At 31.9% G+C, this 25,261-nt stretch overlaps 1 protein-coding gene, 1 long non-coding RNA gene and 1 pseudogene across 5 annotated transcripts in view; 1 reads left to right on the top strand and 2 right to left on the bottom strand.

Moving 5' to 3' along the window:
• LOC129953779 (juvenile hormone esterase) overlaps nucleotides 1-20,716 on the bottom strand; it is a 32,959-nt gene extending 12,243 nt beyond the window's left edge. The window contains exons 1-3 of one of the 3 annotated variants that reach the window (XM_056067238.1): nucleotides 20,635-20,716; nucleotides 14,651-15,037; nucleotides 2,503-2,607 (exon numbers count right to left, since the gene is read on the bottom strand). In XM_056067238.1, coding sequence (XP_055923213.1) covers nucleotides 2,503-2,607; nucleotides 14,651-14,794 — 249 coding nt within the window. In that variant the 5' untranslated portion in view covers nucleotides 14,795-15,037; nucleotides 20,635-20,716. Of the gene's footprint in view, nucleotides 1-2,502; nucleotides 2,608-9,246; nucleotides 9,559-14,650; nucleotides 15,038-20,523 lie in introns of those variants that run through there. The other 2 variants (XM_056067239.1, XM_056067237.1) reach the window with 2 other exon arrangements.
• LOC129953782 (uncharacterized) lies at nucleotides 11,994-14,644 on the top strand. 2 transcript variants are annotated; one of them, XR_008782585.1, is made up of 4 exons: nucleotides 11,994-13,761; nucleotides 13,838-13,937; nucleotides 14,001-14,101; nucleotides 14,154-14,644. It is a non-coding gene; the product is annotated as an uncharacterized LOC129953782 (long non-coding RNA). The 2 variants fall into 2 exon arrangements; XR_008782584.1 differs by having other exon boundaries at nucleotides 11,998-13,766.
• A 3,296-nt stretch (nucleotides 20,717-24,012) lies between the features above and the next one.
• On the bottom strand, nucleotides 24,013-24,602 carry LOC129942578 (uncharacterized; annotated as a pseudogene).
• Nucleotides 24,603-25,261: the final 659 nt, after the last annotated feature.

Raw genomic sequence — 25,261 nt, 5'->3', positions numbered from 1 at the left:
GGAAAAAACTCACTAAGATTATTAAAAAGGCTAAAAATTGGCTTTATCACTGTTAAGGAAACAATAAAATGAGCATTTTGTATTGCTGTTAGTAAAGTGTGAGGTTTGACTCCATCACTTTTCAAATTTTGTTCATCCAGGATCTCTAACGAACAGCAGATATGCTTATAAACGTCATAAAACAAACTAAGGGAGTCTAAATGCTCAACCCAACGCGTTTCGCAAAATTTTAAAAGCCGTGTTTGTTTTGCTTTTGGACAGGAAGCGTGTATTTGGTCTTTTAAAATTGTAGCTGCTTTGTTTTAAATTCTGAACAAATTAACAACCTCTTTGATGGTTCCTATACAAAATAATAAAAAATAACACAGATTTTGTCAAATTGCAATCTGATTTATTTGAATTTAATTGTTGATTATGATGATGATGACACACACACTACGGCGTATGAGTACTTTCAGTTTTTTTTACAAAAAATAAAAACCTAACAAAAAACAATAAAAACTATACTAAATACTAATTTACTTTCGACTCAAATAGCATTTCAAAAATTAAAAATATTGTCTTCAAACTTTTTGTATTTCACAGAAAATATTGTTTTCGATATTCAGTAGTTTTTTTTATAAAAATCCAACACTCCGTTTTTTTCATAAAAATATAAAATCTACAACAAATAGTACGCAAATTTGGTAAAAATTGATGTTTGGTTCTTGATATCTCTCAAATTAATTTCATTCATCCAACTTGTAAACATTTTAAAAATGCTACTTAAATTGGTAAAAATTTGTTTTTGACTAAAAATCTATTTAACAAAACTAATCAATTTACTTATCTATCTTTCAAATTAATGTCGCTTTGTTTTTTTTTTTTTTGTTATCACTGTATACCAGTATAATATCTTACAAACAAATATACCTTTTGCTCAGTACTTGTTCTACTTTAAATACAAACTCAATATTGTGTGTCTTAAATACAGTCAGAGTGTACGTACAGTGCCGGAAACAAATATACCACTAATACATTTTTCGCCATAAGGACGGACGAAAGCAAAATTGTTTTGCTTGGAGGAAAATGATCACGCGGAGAACAACTCAAATTTCATTCTCAAAATGGTAGGTCATGGAGGATCAAGCATAATGGTTTTGGCTTGCTTTTCCTACTATGGCTTTGAACCAATGTTGGATCAACACGTTTATATTGACATTTTTAAAAACATTATGCTATCCTATGAAGATCAAGAAATTCCGCTTTTGTCGGTCTTCCAAGAGGTTAAAGACCCAAAAATATGAGCAAGAAGGCTTTTTGTTTGGTTTCAACTCCATAAAATAAATGTGAAAAAGTGGACGGTCCAGTCGCCTAATCTCAATCCAATTGAGAATGTGGTTGGCTGACTTATACAAAGCAGTTCCAGAAATGAAACCAACTAGCAACGAAGCACTGTGGGACGTAATAAAGGTCTCCTGGAAAAATATTTCGCTAGAGAACATTCCAGGATACCTATGGATCGATGACCAGGTGATGTGAGTTGGTAATAGCCAACAAAAACTTTGTCACGAAGTATTAATTTTATTTCAACACACTATTTAGAATACAATTTTGTTGATTGTTTTTTCATGTTTTTCAAAGTAATAATTTTTTGTTAAGAAATGTAGGTTTTGAAAAAAAAGTTTTCGAATAAATTATATGTATGTATGATTAAAATTTAATTTTTTTTAGAAGTCAGTTGCTTATTTTTCCATAGGTATTGATTTAACTTTATTCTTAAAAGACAAGAGAATATGTTTTTGGTGCTATTGTTTTTACAGCAGCTGTATACTGCAATATAATAACTTACATTTCGGTTTTCACTGTTCTGTGACACCTCTAGTTTTTGCTTTTTTGTGGGGGGACTTTTTTCGTCAGCATTCGTAACTGTTGCACTTGTAGCATTTGTGTTCACTGTCGGTTCAAAAAACTTCAGAATATTATTTTTACTCATTTTACACTAAGTTTTCAAAAACTAAATATAAATCAGATTCAAATATCAAAAAATACTAAAAAATGACTTGCTTTCACGATTCACAAAACAGTTTGACTTTGACTTCAAAGCTAAAACTTAATTTTCATATGCATTATGCATGTATAATTTTTTTTTCTATTATCACAGTTCTCTTTTTTTTGTTTTCGCATTTTCAAATTTCCCGTAGATTGCTTGATTGAATTTTGAAATTATAGCAAATTCATTCAAATTTTTCGTTTAACATAGTTTGAGAAATTAAGTTTGTATCATTTCTGTTATACAATAATGGATATTTGTTTACTGCACATATTCTGATATTTCGGAGGGGGTTTTAACCCCCAAAACCCCCCCCTGCGTTCGCCCCTGGCGTACCTTATAAAAGCATTTTGAAATATGTTATTCAAAATGTTGTTATCACACTAAAATATTAAAAACTAAAATTTCTATTTGCCAGATTCCAAAATTTCTAAACAAATGAGAAAGTATTTGAAATTGTTTTTACTTACTCTTAAAGATCGAACGACTTCATGAACAACATCCATTGCTCGTGCCGGCAACATTTGGACAATTGAGTTTGGATGTGCTGTTAATGTTTTCCATGCTGTTGATTCCTGCAAAGTAATATAAAGTGTTAATAATAATTATAACATAGTTTCTTGAATATGTGTATAAAAAAGGGAAGATTTTTAAAATTGTAGGAAAATGTATGCTTAATTTTTTAATTTCTTTCAATATTTCGAAAGTTAGAATTTGCAAGAAATGTTTCCTTTATGGACCTGGTCTCATTTAAAAGTTAATTGATGTTAATGTATGTTTTTTTATAAATCTACAATCACTTACTTGAATATTCCGTTTAAAAATTGTCAATATCTTAGTTATTTAAAAAAAATCCGCATTACTTTTATTTCCCTACCTGCCTTATATCAACATAAAGATCACGCTGAAGCATACAAATGTGCTAAAACGGATCTTAACAGAGAAACGAAAAGCGGTACGAAGGAAATTAATGATCTTATTACGAATTCGTAGCTTTAAGGTTATAACAAGTTTTGGAATATGTTACAATAGCTAAAATAGGAGTTTGAATTCGGGATTCAGACTAAAAAAATAACTCTAAAACGAACTAACAAAACATAAAAGACTTACATTAGAGGTTTTAAAAACTTCAGATAGAGTTTAATGAAGACCAATAAGTCATTTTATAACTTATGAGGAATTACGAAAACTAAGTCAGAGCCGTCAAAAATGTCTTTAGCATTTTAAAAATAGTATGTTTTAAAAACCTTAGTGATTCTAATTCCGTTAAGCTTAATCTTTTAACTCCATTCTTTGTGCAGCAGAAAAAAAAACTTAATTTTGTCGACCAGGGTATGAATAACCCATTCAATCTTTGTTCCGAAAGAAAACTGATTGGGTTGTCAGAGACAAATGTCATGATTTTCTCTTACATATATTACATTGAAGCGATGCATTAAAGAAATAATGCCTATTTCAGAGACAGAAATCATTTCGAAAATCGTTTTCTTGTGCAAGCAAAAAACCGTCAGGGTTTGAAATGCTTCTTCGATATAGTAAAATAGTTTTTGGTCAACCAACCCAATAACTGAATCGCACTGATATCAACTTTACTTTCCAAAATATTTAAGAATTCTACATTTTCCATTTAGCTTCCAATCTTTAAAAGGGCATACATTTCACGTCCTAATGTTGGCTACTAAAATTTTATAGTTTTCTGCAGGAATAATTACAGTTTATGGTTACTAAATTAAAGAGACTTGGTTTAGGTTAGCTTAAAGAACCTTTCCGTCATTAATTAAGAAACACTTAGGTCAGTTTATTGGTCCATTATGATACCACATTAATCTTAAGACTTTCTTTTTAAGTTCAATGAATCCAGTTTGAGTCCCTTACGAAACTTGAAAGAATGATTATGTTAATATGATTGAGTTCGTTTAGAACGTTATGGAAGAATTCTCCTAGGTAATTCTTGCGTTAAATCAGGGCATATACAGAGGAGGTGAAGAACTGTTTTTCTATTAGACAGTGCCCGGAAATGATACCGATTATCGACCTTATATGCGATCTGCTTAGAGGTAGCAAGCATAGATTCAGTGCAGACTAGATATTTTTCTTTCCCGACACGTGGCGATATTATGCCACCTAACGTTTGCCTTCTTCATAGCGTCTAGCAATAGCAATAGTTTACATGTAGCGATTGGTATGCTAGCATTATTCGAACTTGATTGAATGGGTTGTTCTGTACCATTACTGACAAGTTTATTTGCCTTAAAATTTCCTGGAATGTCTCTGTGGCCTGGTACCCATAAAATAAAAAATAACTTAGGTGGCGCAACAGTCCGTTGAGCACTAGGCCATAGAGACTTACAACTCTAAACCATTCCTGTGTGCGAGTAATTTTGTCAGGGACCTACACTTTTCATGACAAGAATTACTCTTGGAGGATTTTCCAAATCCTCGCAAGAAGCAGTACCCCTGAAAAAAAAACTTTAGGCAGGCATTGAACCTCGGGCATGAAAGTCCAACGCAATTACCATCATGCCACAAGCTACGGACTGGCAACCAGCAAAGGTAAATATTCAATAGTTGTATCATCTCATTAGAGACGATCGACAGTTATGCAAATTTATAGAGTTTTTGTAGGGACATAGTTCAGTGATTTGATAGCGGCCTGACTATCGGAGAAACTTTTTTAAGCCAGAAGACCCAGTCAGCACTGATCAACCGAAAGTATTAGTTTGTCTTACGCATTTTGTAAGAGTTCTTGAAGGGTATTCACTAAGATGCTTTCAAGAAACCGCTATAGCAACGTCGCGTCGTCCGCATAGTCAATCAGACGATGTTAAGAACATTACATGTATATGTACGGGAATATGGATCAGTATACAGCAGCTAAGCTTTGTTACCTAAGGTGAGTTGAAACGCCATTTCAGAGTGAGAGGTGGGATGGGAATTGGTGATATCACCGTGGTTTGTAAGTCATTCCTATGCAGGAGGGGTAATGATTGTGAAGGGACAGAGGATATGAACGTCCTTTGATTTCAGAATATATCTGGAGAAAGTTCTCGAGAATCATTGACCTTACCCAAATTCTACAATCCGGCAAGTTACCCATTTTTATAAAAATGCAATATTAAATTTATATGTCATAAAATCAACTATTTATTGACATTTTTCTTAAAGAGCTGATTATTACATTTCAGTGACATTTCTTGAAAGATTCGCTTCGTTGATACGCCTTAGTTATGCAGTGCTAAAGTTATTTCATGGTGCTAACATTTTTAAAGCAGATCTAGACTATATTTGAAACTCACCCAAGAGTACAAAATTTTACCAAAAATTTAACTTATTAATTAAAAGAGATTTTGTTCATTAAGTTCACCATCTTAAATTTAAATTACTATAAATTAAGTGCACGTAATGCCTTGCAAAATCTCTCAACATAGTTGTCAGTTAGTATAGTTAGTTTTTTTTGGCACATTACATTAACTAAAGAATTCTCATAATTAAAAGTAAGGTCTGCAATTAAGCACCTTAATTTAATTTATTTGCAATGATTTGTTTCTTATTTGCAGTTGAATACATACCATTTTAAATTTTCCACCAAAAGATCAAGCTATTTGGTTTATATTTTTATAGCAAAATTAAAAAAGAATGTTTACAAAATTTAAGAAAAAACCTTAATTCTTAACTTATCACTCCAATCCTAAAACCTTATCGCGTCTTTGCAGTCATAAAAATACAATTATTTTTGTTTATACAACAATTTTAATGTTTACAAATATTGACTAGTTCAGTGACCATGTTAAAAAAAAATATATAAAATAATAAAACCCAATTCTCAAATATAAACATTAAAAATAACCTTGAAATTTTTGCAGCCGTGAATACAAAAGCACATCGTCGTCCGTCGACGACGCGACTTCGCGGTTGGAATGGAGAACAAACAAAATAATTACACACACTATTTAATTAAAGACCGGCTTACCTGTTTAATAACCACATTATAAAGTTTACTGCGATTTTCTATGTATCTATCCAAATAAAGACATCATCAAAACATCAAACAAAAAGATTGAGTGAAGATATGAAAAGATATTAAAGAAGTAAAATCATTCCTTTAAAATATGCGAAATATTGCATATTTTTGAGTTCTATTACCCTCATTTTTTAATTACAAAAATGAGGTATATGGTGCAAGTACATAACCCAAAGATAAAAAAAATTAGGGTTGCCCCTTATATCGTGGTCTTATTGGAAAGTTGCCTTGCCTAAAGAGGTGGGTCTGCGGAGTAAATAAAATAAAAATGAATGGTAATTCAACTCTCGTTTGAACAAGATAGGGTTGTCTAACCTGGGCATAACCCGGGATTGCCTGCGTGTCAAGCGTTAAGTCTTTGGTAAGTGACGTGAGTGTTTTTGAATTAGATGAACGAATGGCTTTCAACAAATTGAAACTTACTAACATGCAAATGCAAAATAACAAAGCCTCGGAAAGTGACGGCATTCCAGTTGAATTTTTTAAAAACAGTTACGAACAACTCTAAATCTTCATTTTGCATTTCTTCAACCGTGTTTTTAATGATGGTTATGTATCTTCTAGCTTCTTGAAAGCCCTAATTTTTGCAATATAAGTAAAAGGAGATCCAAACCAACATAAGCATTATAGGGAATTTCTCAACTCTCTAAGGAAGATATTCGCACTGATACTCTATCGAAGACTTTCTAACAGGGTTTACATTTCTAATCGCCTGAGTATATTTCAAGCTTGTTTTCGATTTGGATTTTCTTGAATAAATCACATTTTTGCATTGCCATCTACCGGTTTATCACGTACGTTTTAAGAGCTTTATTCGACAATATTTGATGGATCCAATTTGTCAGAATGGTTTGCAACATCTGCAGGTGTACCACAGGGGTGCATTCTGAGACCTTTACTTTTTGCATTTATTATTAATGATATTTGTGATATTTTTCCTGATTAATGCAAATAGCATGGTTTTGCTGCCTGGAAACCCATTTTATTTATTTTGAGAAACTTGGAATCAACGTAAATGAAGACAATGCTTTTTGAGATACGTTAAAGGATAAAAAAACTGGAAGAAACCGGGCGTATCGGAAATGATATAAATTAAACTTTAAGGGAGTTCAAATATTAGGAAGTGCTGTTTAGAACTTATAATTTAAACTTAGTCAGACATGTTAAGGAAAAAAGTAGGAAAGCTAAGCTAACACTCTATAAAAAATGGCGAATTTTTTTGCAAAAAATATATTGATCAATCGTCCGAATACAAAGTGACAATGCAACATATAACACCTTTATGTGTAGGAGTACAAGCTTTTGGAGTTTCTGCAGGAATTTAAAGCTGATCAAAGACTGTTTTCCAAACTATAGAATTCCAAGCTTAAGCCAGACGTAGACGTGATGACTTTATACATGGATCATGGTAAAACAACTTCGATGTAAAACTTATAATATGTTATGATCAGAAATTTCACAAATTGTCAATTCCTAAATGGCTGCGTTCAATCCCGTGTTGGAAAGGGTATCTTGGATAGGTGGATTTTTAGATATCTTGTTGAACGAGCTGAATAGCTGTATTGAGATAGCTGTCAAAAAATAAAAACAACTTTCAGCTGTTTACAAAAAGCAAAGAAACATTTAAGCTTCGAAATCAAAATAGATCATAAGTACATTCTAAAATTCAGAGGCAAATGCTTCTTTATCGTCTCTTATGTACAGAATAAATAAAACTTCAACTAATATTTTGTATCTTTTTGTTTAGCAACAAACACAAAAAGCTAAAGTCAATTTTCAAGTTTCTGGAAATTCAACCATGTGTTGAATCAGCTTTTCTGTCAGATACCTACATACCCCAGAAATTCTGGGATACCTTTGGATTCCTTTTTTGACATCTCAGCTGCTTTTGATCAGCTGTTATTTTATACTACAAAAAGGTATCCGGATACCCTATCTGTCTGAGATTGAGCGCAGCCAATGGGTAGGTTCAGACGATATAAGAGAGTTAAAAGTAAGGCACGCTTCTAACATTTGATTGGTCAGCTGTCAAAAAATGTCCTTCCAATTGAGTCAATTTTGTTAGAAAGTTGACTGGAAAGTAATATATTTGAATAATTACAAAAATGCTTTATTTCTTTACTGATATTTTTCTTCTTTTATAGACTCGGAGTTTGCGAAAAATTACCTACATTGAGAAAACAATTTCGATGAAGATTGCTCTCGTACCGACAAATATTACCTTTTTTTAAAAAATGTTTTATTTAATTGTGTTTGATACTTCTGAAATTTCAGCATATTGTGTGCCATTTCACACAATCAGAATGCGCTAAGCATCACCCGCAGATGGGTGTTTACCACAAAGTACGATTTTTGGGAATATTTTGAGCTTGTGATCTTTACACCTTATGAAGTAATGCCTATCAAATTAGATTGTTTTATTTTTGTTAGATTTCACGCGTAAATAAGCACAACTCATCTTTAAGTGCCTATGAATTTTCATCGGAATATCTTCAAAATAGTTTATGCTTCATGTTGCTGCTTTCTCGTCTTGCACACCATATTTACTTGGATTTTGCAACAGGAGTGATGAGCTCGTCGGGTCCTTCATATTAGAAAAACTTTTTTCTAAATGATATCTTTAATAATTCTCTTAATTTCACTTTTCAGCTGATTATACATTATATCATATATCAGAAAAATAAAGAAGTTAATTCACATCCGACTTACTATTGGTATAATTAAGAAGTAGAGCTTAGACTTTGACATTAACGAAATTTCAAAAGTTAACTAGTTTCCTTTGCATAAATTTGTGTTTAGCGAATGCAGTTGACTGCAAATGAAGCCCAAAAACTTATAATCTATGAAAAGTAAAAACCAAACCGAATAAAGCTTTATTTTCGACTGTGAGATCTCAGGGTGACTTTTTAAGCTTAAAGAACAAAAATTTTATTTACTCGCACTTCGATTCTTTTTCTACTGGAATTAAGTTAAAATATAAGTATCTACTCGTACTTTGGAGTGCAAATACGAAAGTAAACATGTAAAACAATAGTTGTTTGTTAAGTTGAATAAAAACTCATAATTAAATAACACCTCTACGATAAAATCAATCCAAAGCTTATTTTGTTTATTTTGATTGCTTTTTTCTCTTAATAGTTTCGAAGTAATTTGGTTTAACACAATTAATTTACCTTAAATAAAAGAAACATACCTCTTCCAAATCAGGAAATTCAATGATTGATTCTATTAATTCCTGATGTGATTCATCTAACTTTCTCTCGTTTTTATTTGAAGAATAACAAAAACGATTTATGAGCGAAATCGTCAAAACAATAACTGCCACTATTAGAATGCATGCAAAAATGCCTCGAAATACTGTCAGCCTCATTACGATATGGTTTGTTATTTTGAATAAAAGAAAATAAGCTTAACTCTTGACAGTGCGTATATTCAGAGCGACCGATAGACCGGGAGACAAAAACGTTTTCCCCAGTGAACCTTTAAACTAAAGGCTTTAACCAAACTTAAAAACAGACCAGTTCAGTTCGTTATCATTTGTTTTTCTTTATTTTTCACCATCATATGAGTTTATTGGAATTGCGCAAGTGCATGCATCTATAGTAAAGTAGTTTTTACTTATTCCGGAAATGTAAAAGTTCCATTTTCTCATTGATATAATGGTTGTTGTTGTGCATTACACTTTAGGCCAATTTACAAAGTAGCTGTGCAATGAATAACATCATCTGTGTCGTGTTAGATTATAATACAAATTTTACATATTCACGGAAATATTTTAGTGGATAGTAATTGATGTTTGAAATCATTTGATAACTATTGTTTGATATAAGGAACAAGTTAAAAAGTTGTACCTTACTTCAGATAATTATTGAAGGGTTTGTAGTAAACAAAAAATGGATAACATGGAGTGAGAGGGTCTAAAAGATCAATAAACGAACTTAGTATATGCTTTAAACATTAACCTTACATAAATATTGTGAATACGATTATTTGTTGCATAATTCTTCAATTTTCTTGTCTGTGCGAATGTTTTTATTAGCAACTTTCACATTGCATAAGATCGGAAAGAAGATTAAAACGCGATCTGTTCAATAAATTTTTATATTTCTCATCAATATGACAAGATAATAACATTTATCACACGTTTTAAAAATAATAAAATTGGTTTGAAATAAAAGAGAAACAAAACAACACACGAATTTAAATTATGCTAAATCAAAGATTAAAATATATATTCATGTAACAAATTTGAAATGATTATATTTATACAGAGCTGTGTGTTATCCGTGCGAATTGTTAACCAACTATATTTGTATTTAAATTGGATAAGCATACTTATATTATTAGATGGCTTTTGACAGCGTCAACAGAGAGTTTATCTGGTTTTGAAGAGGAGGTGTATCTCGGGTACGCTCATCTCTATTGTCATTGAACTTATATGTAGTTTTAAGTTCAAAATGGAGTCAGACAAGGTTGCATACTGTCACCAATTATTTTCTTACTGGTGATCACTAATGTGCAGCCGGCGGACTGTGAAATCTGCTTGGTGTCTTATTGGACAATGGAATTCCATCAAATGGCAACAAGGGTATAGAGAAAAGCAAAAATCCTGATGCTGAAAACCAACACAGGAAAAACAAAGGTGTTCAACTTCTTTTTTCTGGTAAACAATACTCAAAAACCAGCCGGAAAAGTAGAAGTTCTTTGTATTTGGGAAGTATAAGCTTAACTGAACCGAACAAGATATCGCTAGCCGAATAGGAAAATCTAAGGCTGCATTTGGGATGTAGTTCAATGTTTGGAGGAAGCAGCAGCTACGACTGTTCCGCTCAAACGTCAAATAAGTACTGTTACATGGTTTCATCACCTACAAAATAACAGCAATGATTACAAAAAAACAGGCCTTCATTATTAAGTGTCTACTGTAAATGTAACGGTTCTTCTGGCCCAATCCTATACCCAATTAGGAAAGAATAGGATAAGGGGTCAGGAACCCATTGCTACTATTTTACGAAGGTGAAAGAGCAGGGGAATTAGCCACACGCTTCCAGAAACACGGGGATTTGAAGAAGAACAATCGAAGAGGAATCGTCAAAAACCGCACACGATAGCGCTTAGGATAAGGCCCTATGTTCCTCTAGGGATCACCTACGGACTTTTTAGGTCTGAGGTAAATAACAAATATTATAAAATTGGTTGGAATTAACGGAAATAATAACTTTTGGTTTGCAAAATGAACCGAAAAAAAGTCTTAATCATCAAATCAAAATCAATGTTATGGATATTAATTTATTCTTTATTGTTTTTCCTTATATATTATCACAATGTTTTCATTAGAGTTAGTTTGCATTCAATGAAATATTTTCTTTTTGCAAACGAGCTTTCCTAGCTTTCTGAGCAGCAATACAACTTATAATTGCGTCGAAATTCAATTTCCTTGCCAAAAGTGCTTCGGTGCATAGTGTACTTAGTCCGGAAACACGATCTTGTATTGAGCACGAACGATGAAAATTCTTTGTTATTGCAAAAATGATAAATAAATGTTCGGCACTAGTTACAGGTATGGTGGAAACACACACATTGAGCAACACAAATTATGGGGAAAAATCGTCTATAAGTTCTGGAAATAAATAGCATTGATCAAACTCAATGGCGGTAGTTCTGCTTCAAAATGAGCGAAATTGGTAGCAACTGCTTTGCATCCAGATAAAATTTGATCCCATCCGTTTCGAATAATTTTCAAATCAGAGATCAAGTTGTCAAGATTTCGAATTTCAACGTCAATAGTCAAGTTTCTGACTTAAGGAATAATGGAAGACATCAGGACGCCATTAACATCTCTTCGGGCTTTATCAGTTAAATTAACGCACTTAAGGCTTCGAATGATGTTCTAAGGTTTTTCAGATGATTTGCAAATGGTTTCACTGCATCAATTCTAGCTGACTATCTTGTATCGGAAAATTTGTGAAGAGATCCGGGTACATCTATATTAAGAATTTTCCAACGTTGGGCACTGCTGCTAAAACAAGTTGAAACACTTTTGAACAAAAACAAGAAATGTGATGCGGCAGTTCAACATTCCGCTGAATCGACTCCAAATAAGTTAAGGCTGTGAACTGCACATAGTGATAATAATTAGGGGCCCAGATCGGCAAGCTTCTGACTTATAGATTGGTAGATACCATGGAAACAGGGGTCCGATCGTAAAAGAATGAATGATTTTAAATTTACGGGCCCTCAAAAATAAGTGGGAATAGGTATGTATGTACGCTCTCCTCACTTCTTTCAACTTTACGAGCCCCCCTTTTTCCCTCCCTCACGATGGGGCTGAATACTAGTGCATCTGTAAACAGCTACATTAACTTTCGCGTTCCATCCATCATAGATGAATTTTAACCTCATTTTTTCTTGATAGTCGACAATAGGTAGTTTCAGATCACACAAGGAACTGATAGGTATGGCAAGTTCATTCTTTGTGGTTGGTTGTCAAAAAAGTTGTATTCCAGGTTACACAAATTTTTTGGAAACTTGTATGGGAAATTTTTCAAAATCAACCCTACTTGCTTTAAAATATCATGATCATGTTTTCATGTTTTATTCAACTGGAAGTAGAACTCCTCCAATAATAAGTGATTTATTTGTTTTGCGCACAATACCATTTAAAATTTAGTGGTTACCTCACCAAATTGAAAAAAAGTTAAAAACATAACTCATGACAGATTTGGTAAGTTAAGTGAAAAGTTTTCTTTTAGACAATGTTGAAGTTATTAATACTTTTTCCATCATAAACTGAAGTTTAGGGTTAGTAAATTAAGATGCCAAGTTTGAAATTATATTGAGTTTACTAAATACGTTTTCTGAACCTGTTCCATCTCAGGTTGTTTAAAAAAATTACTTTCACAGTTCTCTTAGTGTTCTTGACGTAAGGCATTTAATAATTAGCGAAAATATTTTTCTTAACTTAGTATTGAATAGAATCGTTCAAAAACGCTTTAAATCGTCTTTAAAAAAAGCCAATCATTTAAAACTCATCTTATAAGTCCTTGGACTTGCTACGTCAGCTGAAAAACAAACAAGTGTTATAATACGCAAAAATTAGTTTCCGTCGAAACATAAAACTTCATCTTAAGTGACATGCGAGAGCAATGTTGGACACTTCTCTATGATCACATCCATAGGGGTGCGAAGTTTTTTGGCGTTGGATGAAAGATCTTAAGTCATTTTAGGTTTTTGAACTGGTTTTACGGCTTTTTTTTACTTTTTCGTTAAATTGTAACAGCTTGAGCTTAGAACAACTGCTTAATATGGTATTAACTAGCTGACCCGTCCACGAGTTGCTGTGGCTAACGTTTTCTGTCATACACATTGTTGCAAACGATTTAAGGGGAACGGTAGGAAAACATCAGACATGGGCACTACCATACTTTTTAACATAGTTTCAATTTGTGCACAAACACAATGACTGATTTATTATAATTATGAATTGTAAATACTTTTAATTTCAATTTAATTTAGCGCTTATCGATGAACAACTTATCTTTCTCTAACACAAATAAATTCGGTGGTTTTCCTAAACGTGAACATGCAGCATATGGCTAGCCATTAGAAAAACATGGATTTTCCAAGTTTAAACAACAAATGGACATTGTTTGGCCTCGAGACTTAGAAACTGTAGCTTTCTGAATTGGAAACTGTATCCTTTTAAAGGGTTTGGTAGAATATGAAATAATCTATGGAAAACATTAAAATGGTTGCTTCTATAATATTTCTTAATCTTTTCATAGACCAAAACTGTACCGTTGCATAATAAAGGTGGATTCAAATTGCGAAGGAGAATAATAGCTGAACCAATATGTAATCGAAGGTTATGTGGGGGCATTCCAGGTACATCTTTTGAATTTAAAAATTCAGTTGGAAAATTAACACTATCATTTTCATTAACAACAGTATCGATTGATTTAAAAAACATCAGATCATCTGGTAACTTGGTCAACATCAACATTTTTGGCTGCCCAAATAGCCCTATGACTGACCCACTTATGATTCATGTAATTACTCTGTATATCCAGAAAAATACTCTGTATTAATTAATTTGTTTAGTATTTCAGATGACCAGTTTTTTACCTAACCCATTTTAGCCTAACGACAAAGAGTTATTAGTGTGGTTCGCATGCCAGGTTTTTTTAGCTTTCCTAAATTTTCAATCTTAACCAACTTTTCTTAGAAGAACAACGTCTGCCCAGGCAGCTAGTCCAATATGCTCACTTAATGCGAACAAAAGCAATATCTCAAAGCCAAAGACGACACCATTTCTAATGTTTTTCGACGACACTACACTCTATTGTATTTTATTAACCCTGCCCTTTTGTAGCGGAACAAATTTGGCGATTTGTCCTTCTTCATTTCTTAACAATTATTTTATTGTCTTCATAATTTTTGGCATAAAAGGCTTCTGTATATACAAAACAAAGTATACTAACATTTTGTTTTTGTTGTTAACTGGTTCAATGTCACAACATAATTTAATTAGTTTGCAGTTTAAAATTTAAATATATACAAATTTAAAAACAAAATAAATAAAAGGTTGAGATACTTACTTTTAAAGAATTTGAGATCTTTCCGGCTCGAGCAACGGCCCCACCCAATGTTGACGGTGCAATAGCAAAACAATTACTTCTTACAATTAACACTCCGAGAATTGTTAACAATACTTTAAGCACTAGCATAGTCACTTTTGACATGTTTTTGTATTCTTATGAATTTTAAATTTTAACCACAAAAGGTGTTTTCTTTTGAGCTGGTAATTGTTGTAAAGGTAAACAAACAAAAATATTCGTAACTTCGTGAAGTAGACAACACAATACCACGGCAGCGATGGCGGTGGCGATGGAAGTGACAGCGAGCGGCGCGATGGATGATGTGTCAACACAGTTCAGTTATAGATTATGCTTATGCATCAATATTTACAAAATACATATACGCGGCTAAAATGAATATAATTGTTTTGGGGGATTAGATAAGTCTTTTTAAAGCTTCTCTGTGAAAAACAAAATATTACAGATAGAGATACTACTAACGGATGTACATATGAAAATATAGAAGTGACGGCCACGTAACATTGAATAATAAATATGAAGACACAAATGATATTTGATTAATTAGTATACCGAGTATTTCATATGATTGATTAGATAATCCAGCATAAGACACCCGCAAGCTCTCTTATTACAATACTCAAAATATTATGAAAAGACGCTTAATAAAGTGACACACTTATTGCATTAACAGCTGCTGGTTTTTTGTTTACCGTCAAAACCACAAAATGCCGGTAAATTGTTGTAAAGTTGAAATAATTTTTGTTGTTGGTAAGTTGATAAATAATGTGATTTTTGTATTTTGACTATATTTGATAAGTAGAGTAGAATTTAAATTTTGATGATAGAGTTTGAAGCAAACGTTAAATTAATTCATGTACATATGTATTTATGATATTTTCAATTCCTCTCTATTCGAGGAATCTTATGTAATTCCCATTCACTTATTTATCATTTAAGCAAAACACCAAAAGAAAAATTCGTCTTCATCAAGTTTCGTAAGGATCTCAGTGACGCAATTGTTTAATTTAATGGCTTCAGGCTTTAAAATGTGAGCTATACACAATTTCTTTAAAACTCTTTTAACAAATAACTCTGTTACACTTTATTCTCAAAACCAGTGCTGACATCTTTTTAATGTCTCTTCTCAATTTATTTCCATGATTCAAATTTTACTTCTCGTTTTTGATGAACATTATGCACAAGGACTTGCACTTGACACGCTTCCAAGTGCAAGTGACTCAAGAACTTCATGTAAACGATATGTGGTTTCAACAGGAAGGTGCCACTTGACTTTTCGGTGCTACAAGTTCAATGGCCGTGTTATCTCACTTGGTGGCGATGTCCAAATCATGTGACGTGACATCGTTAGGCTTCTTTCTTTAGAGTTATTTGAAAGAAAAGGTATACGTCAATAAGATAGCAACAATTCCAGAGGAAAAAGATGAGATAATTCGGCATACTAACGTCATAGAACCTCAACTATGCCTCAGCGTCATCGAAAATTTGGACCATCGCGATGGAGGTGTGCTGCCGAGTTCGCAGCGGATTTGGCCGATATTTTGATGCATTCTTAATTGAACAATACCATTTTTATCATAATAAAAATAAATGACAATAGTTTTCTAAATAATTTTTGTTTTATTTAAAATAACTAGCAATGGCTGTGAATTATAAAAATGTAATAATAAAACTCGGAGTCGGGAGGCGGTGACCGCAACTTTAAGAGTATTTCTTTTTCGTATCGAAAGCCCAACTTTACCTTAATGGGTTCGTCAACAAGCAAAATAAATGAAAGTTATTGGTCGGCTCATAATTCAACAATCTACAAAAATATAGCTGTTTACATGCTGGCGGCGGTGTTATTGGGCTATATTTTTTGTCGACGATCGCTTCGATAATGTGAATGGTTAGCATTACTCGTATCGCTTAAATTTAGACTTTTCAAGAGGTGCCACAAGCCACACAGCACGAGTTACAATCGGTTTATTGAAGAGGAAGTTTGATGAGCGTAATATCTCAAAAAATGGGCTGCCTCGTTTGTTTGATTTAACGCCTCTAGACTATTCCCAATTATTAGCTTCTGTCAACAAGCCGCAATGTTCAAAGAGCTCAAAGAACCCTGTGAGTGTAGCCGAGTCATTTGGTTCGGTGACTTTATGACCGAAGTTGAGTTTATAAATATTTTGAATGTATTTCAAACCGATAACAAAGTTTTTGAAATATCTCAAATGGTTTGTGTTTTACTTTAAAGAAAAGCTGTGAATTCCTTACTAAAAAACCCTTTATATAACATATTATATTTTGAAGAGCAAAATTAAATGGTTTTAGACTTCTGTTGATTTAAATCAAGTTAAACTTGAATTTGCATTTTATTGTTATTAAGGTCTAGTTATCAACAAAACCTTTAAGAAGCTGCATCAAAATTTTGAAATTTTTATCCTTGAAAAACCAAGCGTGTGTCTTCTTCTTCGAGACAATGAAGGTACAAATCTTTTCTATAGACCTGCTTAAATATCTCAGTCCTATTATTATGAAATACAGTTTACAAAAATATTCACAACTTATGTACTAGCACTTTTAATTCTATTTCAAAAGTTTTTTTTTTAATAAAACAAAACCGGATTTTTAGAGAAAAATAAGCCAAAACATTAAGGAATATGACCGCTTAAAAATTGTTAAAATTCCACACAAAAATTGTGAATATTTTGCGGTGCTAATTGAAAAAAATTAAATTATTTTTGAGTCGTCGGTCTAAGCTGGTAATAGTGAAAGCGGTAGAAACATTTTAACTAATGGGACAAGTCATGTGAAGAATCGAAAGGATGTGCTTCGCTTAAGAAAAACTGAGAATATTCTTGCTTCAGCTCGTAGTGCAGAAGAAATCTCAGGTTCGCAGTTCGTAAAAAACATTACGCCGTATTTGGCATCTCCCAATCTTCGTTTTGATTGGGTCCGGATGATGCGGATTTTCAACAAAAGATCATTTTCATTCTTTGGAAGCTATGTACTTTAATATACAGAACTGTCGCATTTGGTGTTCGAGAAATTCAACACAATGATGGAATTCGTAAAGTTAGGTGGCGCCACAGTCTATGAAAACCTGGGCCTATTGAGCTACAACTCTTAAACATTACTGTGCGCGGATAATGTTGTCAGAGATGTCGTAAAGTTGTCAAAGATAAATTTCTTCCGACTTTAACATGATAGTAAGAGTACTTTAAAAACAATTAAATAAAAACTAAAATTGGAAATATTACATTAATTCGATACACACCTTTTCAATATCATTTTGTACTAGTTGGAAAGTCAGAATATATATTCGTGATTACTAATTTCCGTGAGTTGATAGGGTTTATTAAAAATTTAACTTTCCCACGAATGTTCAAGAATTGAAATACTGACAACATATCGGTCGCATTCACAACGCTAGTGGCTTTGTAGTCCAGGAATTCTGAATGGTGTAAAAATTTCGGCTACAAAGTTAATGCACATTAGTTTTGACGTTTCACAATCAGTTGCTCGGTAAGGACACAAGAATTCTAAATGAAATGAATCTTTCAGTATTTAAATACAAATATAATTCAATCATATTATATCGTCTATTTGGTTTTATGGAATTTAAAAAGAAAAAAAAAACTATTTAAAGCTCTGAAAACACAAATGTTTCTTATTTTATATAATGTATTTGTATTTGTCATTAATATGACAATTTCGGATTGACTTGCTTTGTAGTGCAATTTTTCATTCACAAAGCTGGTTGAATTTTTACAACGTAGTCACTAGCTTTGTGAATGCGCCCAATAATACCGCATTTTTGGAAAATTTACTAGAAGAAAGTCAATGTGTCAAATCTCATTATGTCAAAATGTCAGCTAATCATTTTTTTTTTCATTCAACTAAAAGCTGAACTTCATAACTCTGTGATTTATTTATGTCATGCACAATTGTACTTAAAGTTCTGTGTAAAGTGTTCCTTGTCATATTTGAAAAGGAATAAGGACTTTTCATTATTGTAGACAATAATGTTGTTGGTTCTTTCTGCAATTAAAAGAAAGTCAAGTTAAGTTTCAAGTTTTAAAAATCTGACAAATTAATAACTATCTTAGTCTTATTTTGCGTTCAAAAATAGAGTTGACTGCAAATGAAGTCACTTATTTTGTCATATTTCAATGAAACGAAACTCCTTTATTGTCAAAAGTTTACTTCTGTCAAAACATCAACTGATTGGCTGCGTTCAATCTTTTGTTGGATGGGGTATCTTGGATAGGTGGATTTTTAGATACCTTGTTGAACAAATTAGATATCTGTATTGAGATAGCTGTCAAAAAAACATTTTTCAGCTGTTCACAAAAAGCAGAGAAACATTTAAGCTTTAAGTCAAAATTATTCTAAAAAAAAACATTTAATGTATAATTCAAATGATTAGTAGAACTATGAAGACTATTATGAAGTGACAATACCAAGATATAGTTTGGAAGAATTCCGATCTCATTTCCGAATGATCAGAAGTTCCAACTTCATTTTATGTCTTTTCGTTTACCAACAAATACAAAAAGCTGAAATCAATTTTCAAGTTTCTTGAAATTCAACCATGTGTTTGAATCAGCTGTTCTGTCAGTTACCTACATACCCCAGAAATTCAGCTGTTTTTGATCAGCTGTTATATTACACGTAATACACTAACAAAAAGCTATCCGGATATCATATCTGTTTAAGATTGAACGCAGTCATTAAAAGAAAACTATTATACCTTGTGATTTATTTTTGTAGTCTACTTTTTGCATTTAAATTTAAAGTCTTTAACTAAGGGATTTGGTTAAGGCCTGAAATTCAAGCAAAATCATTTAAAACATTTCAAAAATCAATCTTTTTGTGAATAAATTCTACAAATTCGCATACAAACATTTTTCAAGATGTCATGACTATTTGATTTATTCTTAATACTTATTTGTATTCATGTGTGCCCATAATTTTGTACACTTAAGGTAATTTTTTAAAATGAAAATTGATATCTCATGCAGGTAAGTGATATTACCAAAACACATTTTCATATTAATTTCTATTTTATATACTTTTTAAATTCAATTTTTGCAAAACAAAATAAATTAATTATCATCAATTATTTATTTAAAAACGTATTTTGAATTTCTTTTACGATTTCTTTTAATTTGAATACTATTATCCAATCAACAAAATAGTATACTTAATAAGCAAATTTACTTGACCCAGTCATATCAAAAAATTCAGACCAAAGAAGATAATAATCATTATGCATTCCTTTCGAATCTTCGCCAAAATAAAAACCTGTTGTTTGAATCGCACTTCCCCAATGTCCATTTTTATAATTCAAAAAAAAAAAAACACTCGTAAACAGAAGTCCCACTTAAAAAAAAAAAAAATATCAAGATGAAAAAGAAAGTAGTAGATCATTATGTAAACGATCTGTCAGTCAGTTGTTGCGAGTCATCTTAAATATTTATCGTTATAATCAATACGTTTTTCTTTAAGATTGAAAGCAAAATAACTGTGAAAATGTAACAATAAAAATTACCAACTTCACGCAATAAAAATAAATATATTCAACCGGCAAATTGTGTGCCAACGAAATTATGCTTAAGCTGTCACTTTATTATATCGACGTCAAACAAAAAAGATATAAGACGCTGATGACACTTTTAATGTAAATAACCACAATTTATAACCGTTATTGAAAAAATGGCAATGTAAACAGACACAAAACAATGAGACCGAAGACTCAACTAAAGTGATTCATTGTAATTTAAATAAGAGACACCCAACACCCGGAAACTCAAACCCGTTAGTAGTTATAACCTTTTAACGTCTTATTTAAAAAAAATAATTATTTGTTATACCACAGAAAGCATTAAAAAGACATTATTTTAAACAAAAAGATATTAAATGACCAAAAGATGTAACTTAAGTTTGACGTTTAATTTAAAAATCGCGTTAAGAGTTTGACTTACAAATAGTTTACACCGTTAAGCGAACTCAGTTTAAAGCAGTCTTTTACGTTTGGCAGTTATCGATTGACTGAACTGAAGAGATAACTTGAAGCAATCCAACTATATGCTAGCTGATCATGGTTTTGATCTCACTGCTTATAGTACAGGTCATTCCCACCACCGAGCGTTATGTCATTGATTTTTCGGGCTAGCAAGCGCGCGCAAATCAAGTGTTGGCTTTCTGCATTCGATGTCGAAGCTTGCAAAGTCGTCAGAGTTAACAACTTCATAGACAGAGTAAAGAGTTGATAACTGAGGTGAGTTCAGTTGAGTTGACGATGCAGTTCTCTGGGACTGCGACTATGTATATCGTTTATTTGCGTGGAAAAGTTTTAGATCAAGGATTTTCTTCGTTGTGGATTCTGGTCTTGATGGTTAGCGCATGCTTGCTGCTGATGGTTGATGGTCGGTTTGTTACAAACGAGGCTTATAGCTAAACATGTTGTCTATATTATTATGTTAAATGATTGGAAGTTTTTTTTATGAAAATAGTGACGGTGGCGGTTGGTCTATTGCATTATGGAAGACGCCATAACGCCACACGCTATGCACTTCTTGGTGGTATTTCGAGTCAAAGTCATTACCGCGTAGTGAATTTACAATAGGTAAGGTATACCTGAGTTTGAACCTAGATGTGCTGTCGTCTAGGTGAATATATTGTGTGAGAAGCCGGTTATTGTTTTAGTTTTATTTTTTTACTTCTTTTGATGAAAACTATAAAATTGTGAAGTATATTTGTTTTAGTAATCATTAATTTTCATATATTGCGTTAAATTATACAATTTTATGCAATACTTAAGTGTGATTGAACTTTTATGTGGAGCATTTTGAGTATCGAAAAATTCATATTTGAAAAATGTATTAATGTATGGTTATGTCGTGGGAAGTCTTGACATTAAATATTTACCAAAAAAGAGGCAATAATGAGTGTCAAGGTGTTGATGTCGCAAAATAAGGGCATATATTCCTACTCGTTTTTATTTTTTATTGTGTATTTCCGCATTATAATTTTTTTGTAAAATTTGTGTTTGTTTTTCTAATTTGCAAAATTCAAAATATAAGGATAACCTTGGTGAATCAATAATTAGATACGCATTTTAAATTCTGCTCAACTCGTTTTTTTTTTTTAATTATTATTAATTTAAAATATGTGTATTTGTATTTTTTATTCTTCAATCACATTTTTGACACATTTATATCGATTTATTTAACTTAATCTTTTAACTTTGAAAAAGTAAGTAAGTAAGTTCAATGTCGAAAGTAAAACTTCGAATTAATATTTTATGAATGCATAAATTTAAGTGTGAAGATTTTTTATTGAAGATGAACAAAATTGTATTTTTTTAATGTTTTCAACATTGATGTGGATGGTGCATTATTGTGGCGTATGTTCAACTAAAATAAATTAATTTTTAATTAATGATACGCTTTAAGTTAAATCTTGTAATCAAGGATTATTCAACGTAGGTTAATAACCTAAATAACTTTGAATTAAATGAATAATTTGTATTATAATTCACGAAAAGAATCAATTTTTTTTAAACTTATTATATGTAGCACATGATATGTAAGAATATCATGTATGTAGATCTTGAGAGTTAACGCCAACAATGTTGCCTTAGAAGATTTTAACTTTTTTTAACATCAGGAATAAAGGTTAAGTTCAAGAATGCAGCTAAATGCACAAGCCATGCCGACAAAAATTCATGCAATGCATTTTTGAGCAGAAAAACTACTGCATGAATGCGGCAGATTTACAATATCAAAAACCAGTTCATAAATGTCAACAAAGTAGACTTTTATAAAAAAAGGATGACATAAATAATTAAGTTATTTCTTGAATTACTCGGGTTTTTTAAGTGTCTTAACAAAATTCTTTCAAAATGTCCAATAAACATGTTTTATTAGGACTTATTTTAAATGTTTTGAATGGAACACATTTTGGAAGTGTTCAAGAGAATTTATATTTAAGAAAAAGGAATAAAAGCAAGCGAAAAAGAATGATTCTTCTGCTTAAAAATAAAACAAAATCAAGGAGTATCCCAAAAACCAAGAATTTCATAAAAATAATAGAAGAATTTCCAGACGATGTTTTTAGAAATCATTTTAGAATGAAAAAATTTAACCTTGGTCGACCTAAAAAGGGTTTGATGATAGCACTTTTTCTGAAAGTTTGAAAACTCGCTAATAACTGCTTCTTTAGGGAAATAAGTAATTTATTTGACGTTTCAAAAGGACTGACCTTTAAGTACTTCATTGAAGTTACGAAACTATTATTCAAGCTAGGAAAGAAATATATAAAATTTCCAGATTCTATCGAAGAACAAAAATAATAATGGACAAATTTTCAAGTTTAAGGATCCCTTCCCAAATGTTCTCGAATGTGTAGACGGTACTCAAATTCCCATAACAGCACCCAAGGAGGATCCTACGAGTTACTTCAATCGAAAGGGTACATATTCAATTAATATGGGGGTTTGTTAGTTTTTATTCACTACGAATATATTCATTACAAATCTTTATGTTGGAAATCGAAGAATTTTACGAAACTTACCTACATACATATTTCGTTTATGATTTTTTCAGGGTGTATGTGATCATAGCCAAAAGTTTATATATGTGTGTTTTGGCTATCCCGGCAGTTGTCACGACGCTTCTGTTTGGAAGCGCAGCTCAATTGGGAAGGCATTGAAGACTGGTTCCAAGAGAATAATCCAAGATGGTCATATTTTGGGCGATTCTGCTTACCCTTTAAATGTTTATCTTACGTTGCCGTATCGGGACAACGAACATCTTAATTCTGCACAAAGAACATTCATAGTTCAACTCGAGTATGTGTGGAACAAGCTTTTGGAAGACTGAAGTCTATGTTTCGAATTTTAAAATTTATCGACATTAAAAACTTGAAGTACGCCAAATACATTGTATTTGCTTGTGTTGTTTTCCACAACATAATTATAGAACAGGAAAAGGAACTCCAAGCTTATTCATATACCCATTCCGAAGACTCAGGTATTTCGGAGGAACATCAATTAACACCTAGTGCTACAACTGATGAGGCCAAAACTAAGAGAAACTTGATTGCGATGCTATTTTCTTCATAAGTTTCTAATATTATACTCATGTAAAAAGAACTTGAAGTACATACCTACATTATATAAAAAGAACGACAAAATTTTTTAAACGATACGTAAGCGCTTGTTTTAATTTATTAAAATAAAAATGCTTTATTTATAGCGCATTGAACAACAAATGGTTTGTTTTACAAAAGTCTAATTATGAAGGAACAAAGTAATCACAATAATTCACAGCAAATTGGTTAAGAGTAGCAACAATTGATTAGGTCATTTTGTTTAGAGTTTGCTGTAATGACTTTAGAACTTCTATTCTTTCTTTTTCAAGAAGAATTTTTTCACGCTCCACTTGAAGAACCTCCTTGTGTCGTCGTTCGTCTTCTTCTGCCTCTTTTTCAAGGAATTCCAAAACTTTGTTATAGGATGATGTCGAGGCACTTTTTGTAATCTTTTTTTTTACCAGGAGTCTCAAATTCTTCCTTCTCGCTTTCGTCATTACTTCCAAACACCTCGGCTACCAACTTATCTGGAAGTTTAACACTATGACGAGTTCCATATATTTCGTCGAAGTGTTGGAAGTAATCCCACAATGTCACATCTCTGCCGCTTTGTTGGTTTCTTTTTTTAATCCTAACGTATGTTGTCTTCAAATTTTGGAACTTTCTTATACTCGTAATTTCTTCTTTAGTATGGGCAAACAAGGGCGAAACGGATTTAATTTCCATTAAACATTTTCCCCACAGCACTGATTTTTTTTTTGCGGCCAGCAACAAATTCAGACTCCATCGACAAACGAATTGTGATGAGCATCTTGATATCTGCATCTGGCCAGAATTTTTTGTCACATTTATTCCTATGAAGTATAAATATTATAATATTTTAACTTATTAATAACAAAAACATTTTATTTTTGCCAAAAATTTATTAAATATTCAATTATTTAACTTACTCATCTTGTTCTGAAATGTTCCTGCAGAGCGGCAACAGAAATAAAACGATTGCAGGTTTGATCGCAGTCAAACTTTTTGTTTTGAACACAGTAACCGACTGCAGTAATGCAGTGTATTTACATTTATGAACGCAAATCTTGCATTACTGCTGCATTTTTACATTAATGAACTTACCCGTGATAAAAATTGTTTGCTATCAGTTATTTAAATTAAAAACTGATTTAATAGAATCTCTAGAAAACCTAGATCTCGAATATTAAAATTAGTTTTTAAATGTAATTTAAGTTTCGAAAAGGTTAGGTTATTATTTGTTCAATTTGTAGATGATCAAATCATCTACATAAGCAGCTATGAAAGTTTAAATTTCTTTTAAAATAAAATACACCTGTCATAGCTGGAATTAATAAAACCATCCTGTTTTAAAATGGTGTCTAATTTTTTATTCCACTGATGACTTACAGACTTTATTTTTATTTTGAAAACATCCTTCAGGCAATTCCATAAAGATGGTTTCATCCAAGTCTCCATAGAATAAAGCGGTAGACACATCTATATGAAAAAGAT

This window comes from Eupeodes corollae, chromosome 1 (assembly GCF_945859685.1).
Source record: "Eupeodes corollae chromosome 1, idEupCoro1.1, whole genome shotgun sequence".
Lineage (NCBI taxonomy): Eukaryota > Metazoa > Arthropoda > Insecta > Diptera > Syrphidae > Eupeodes > Eupeodes corollae.
This window is presented reverse-complemented; position numbering and strand designations above follow the sequence as displayed.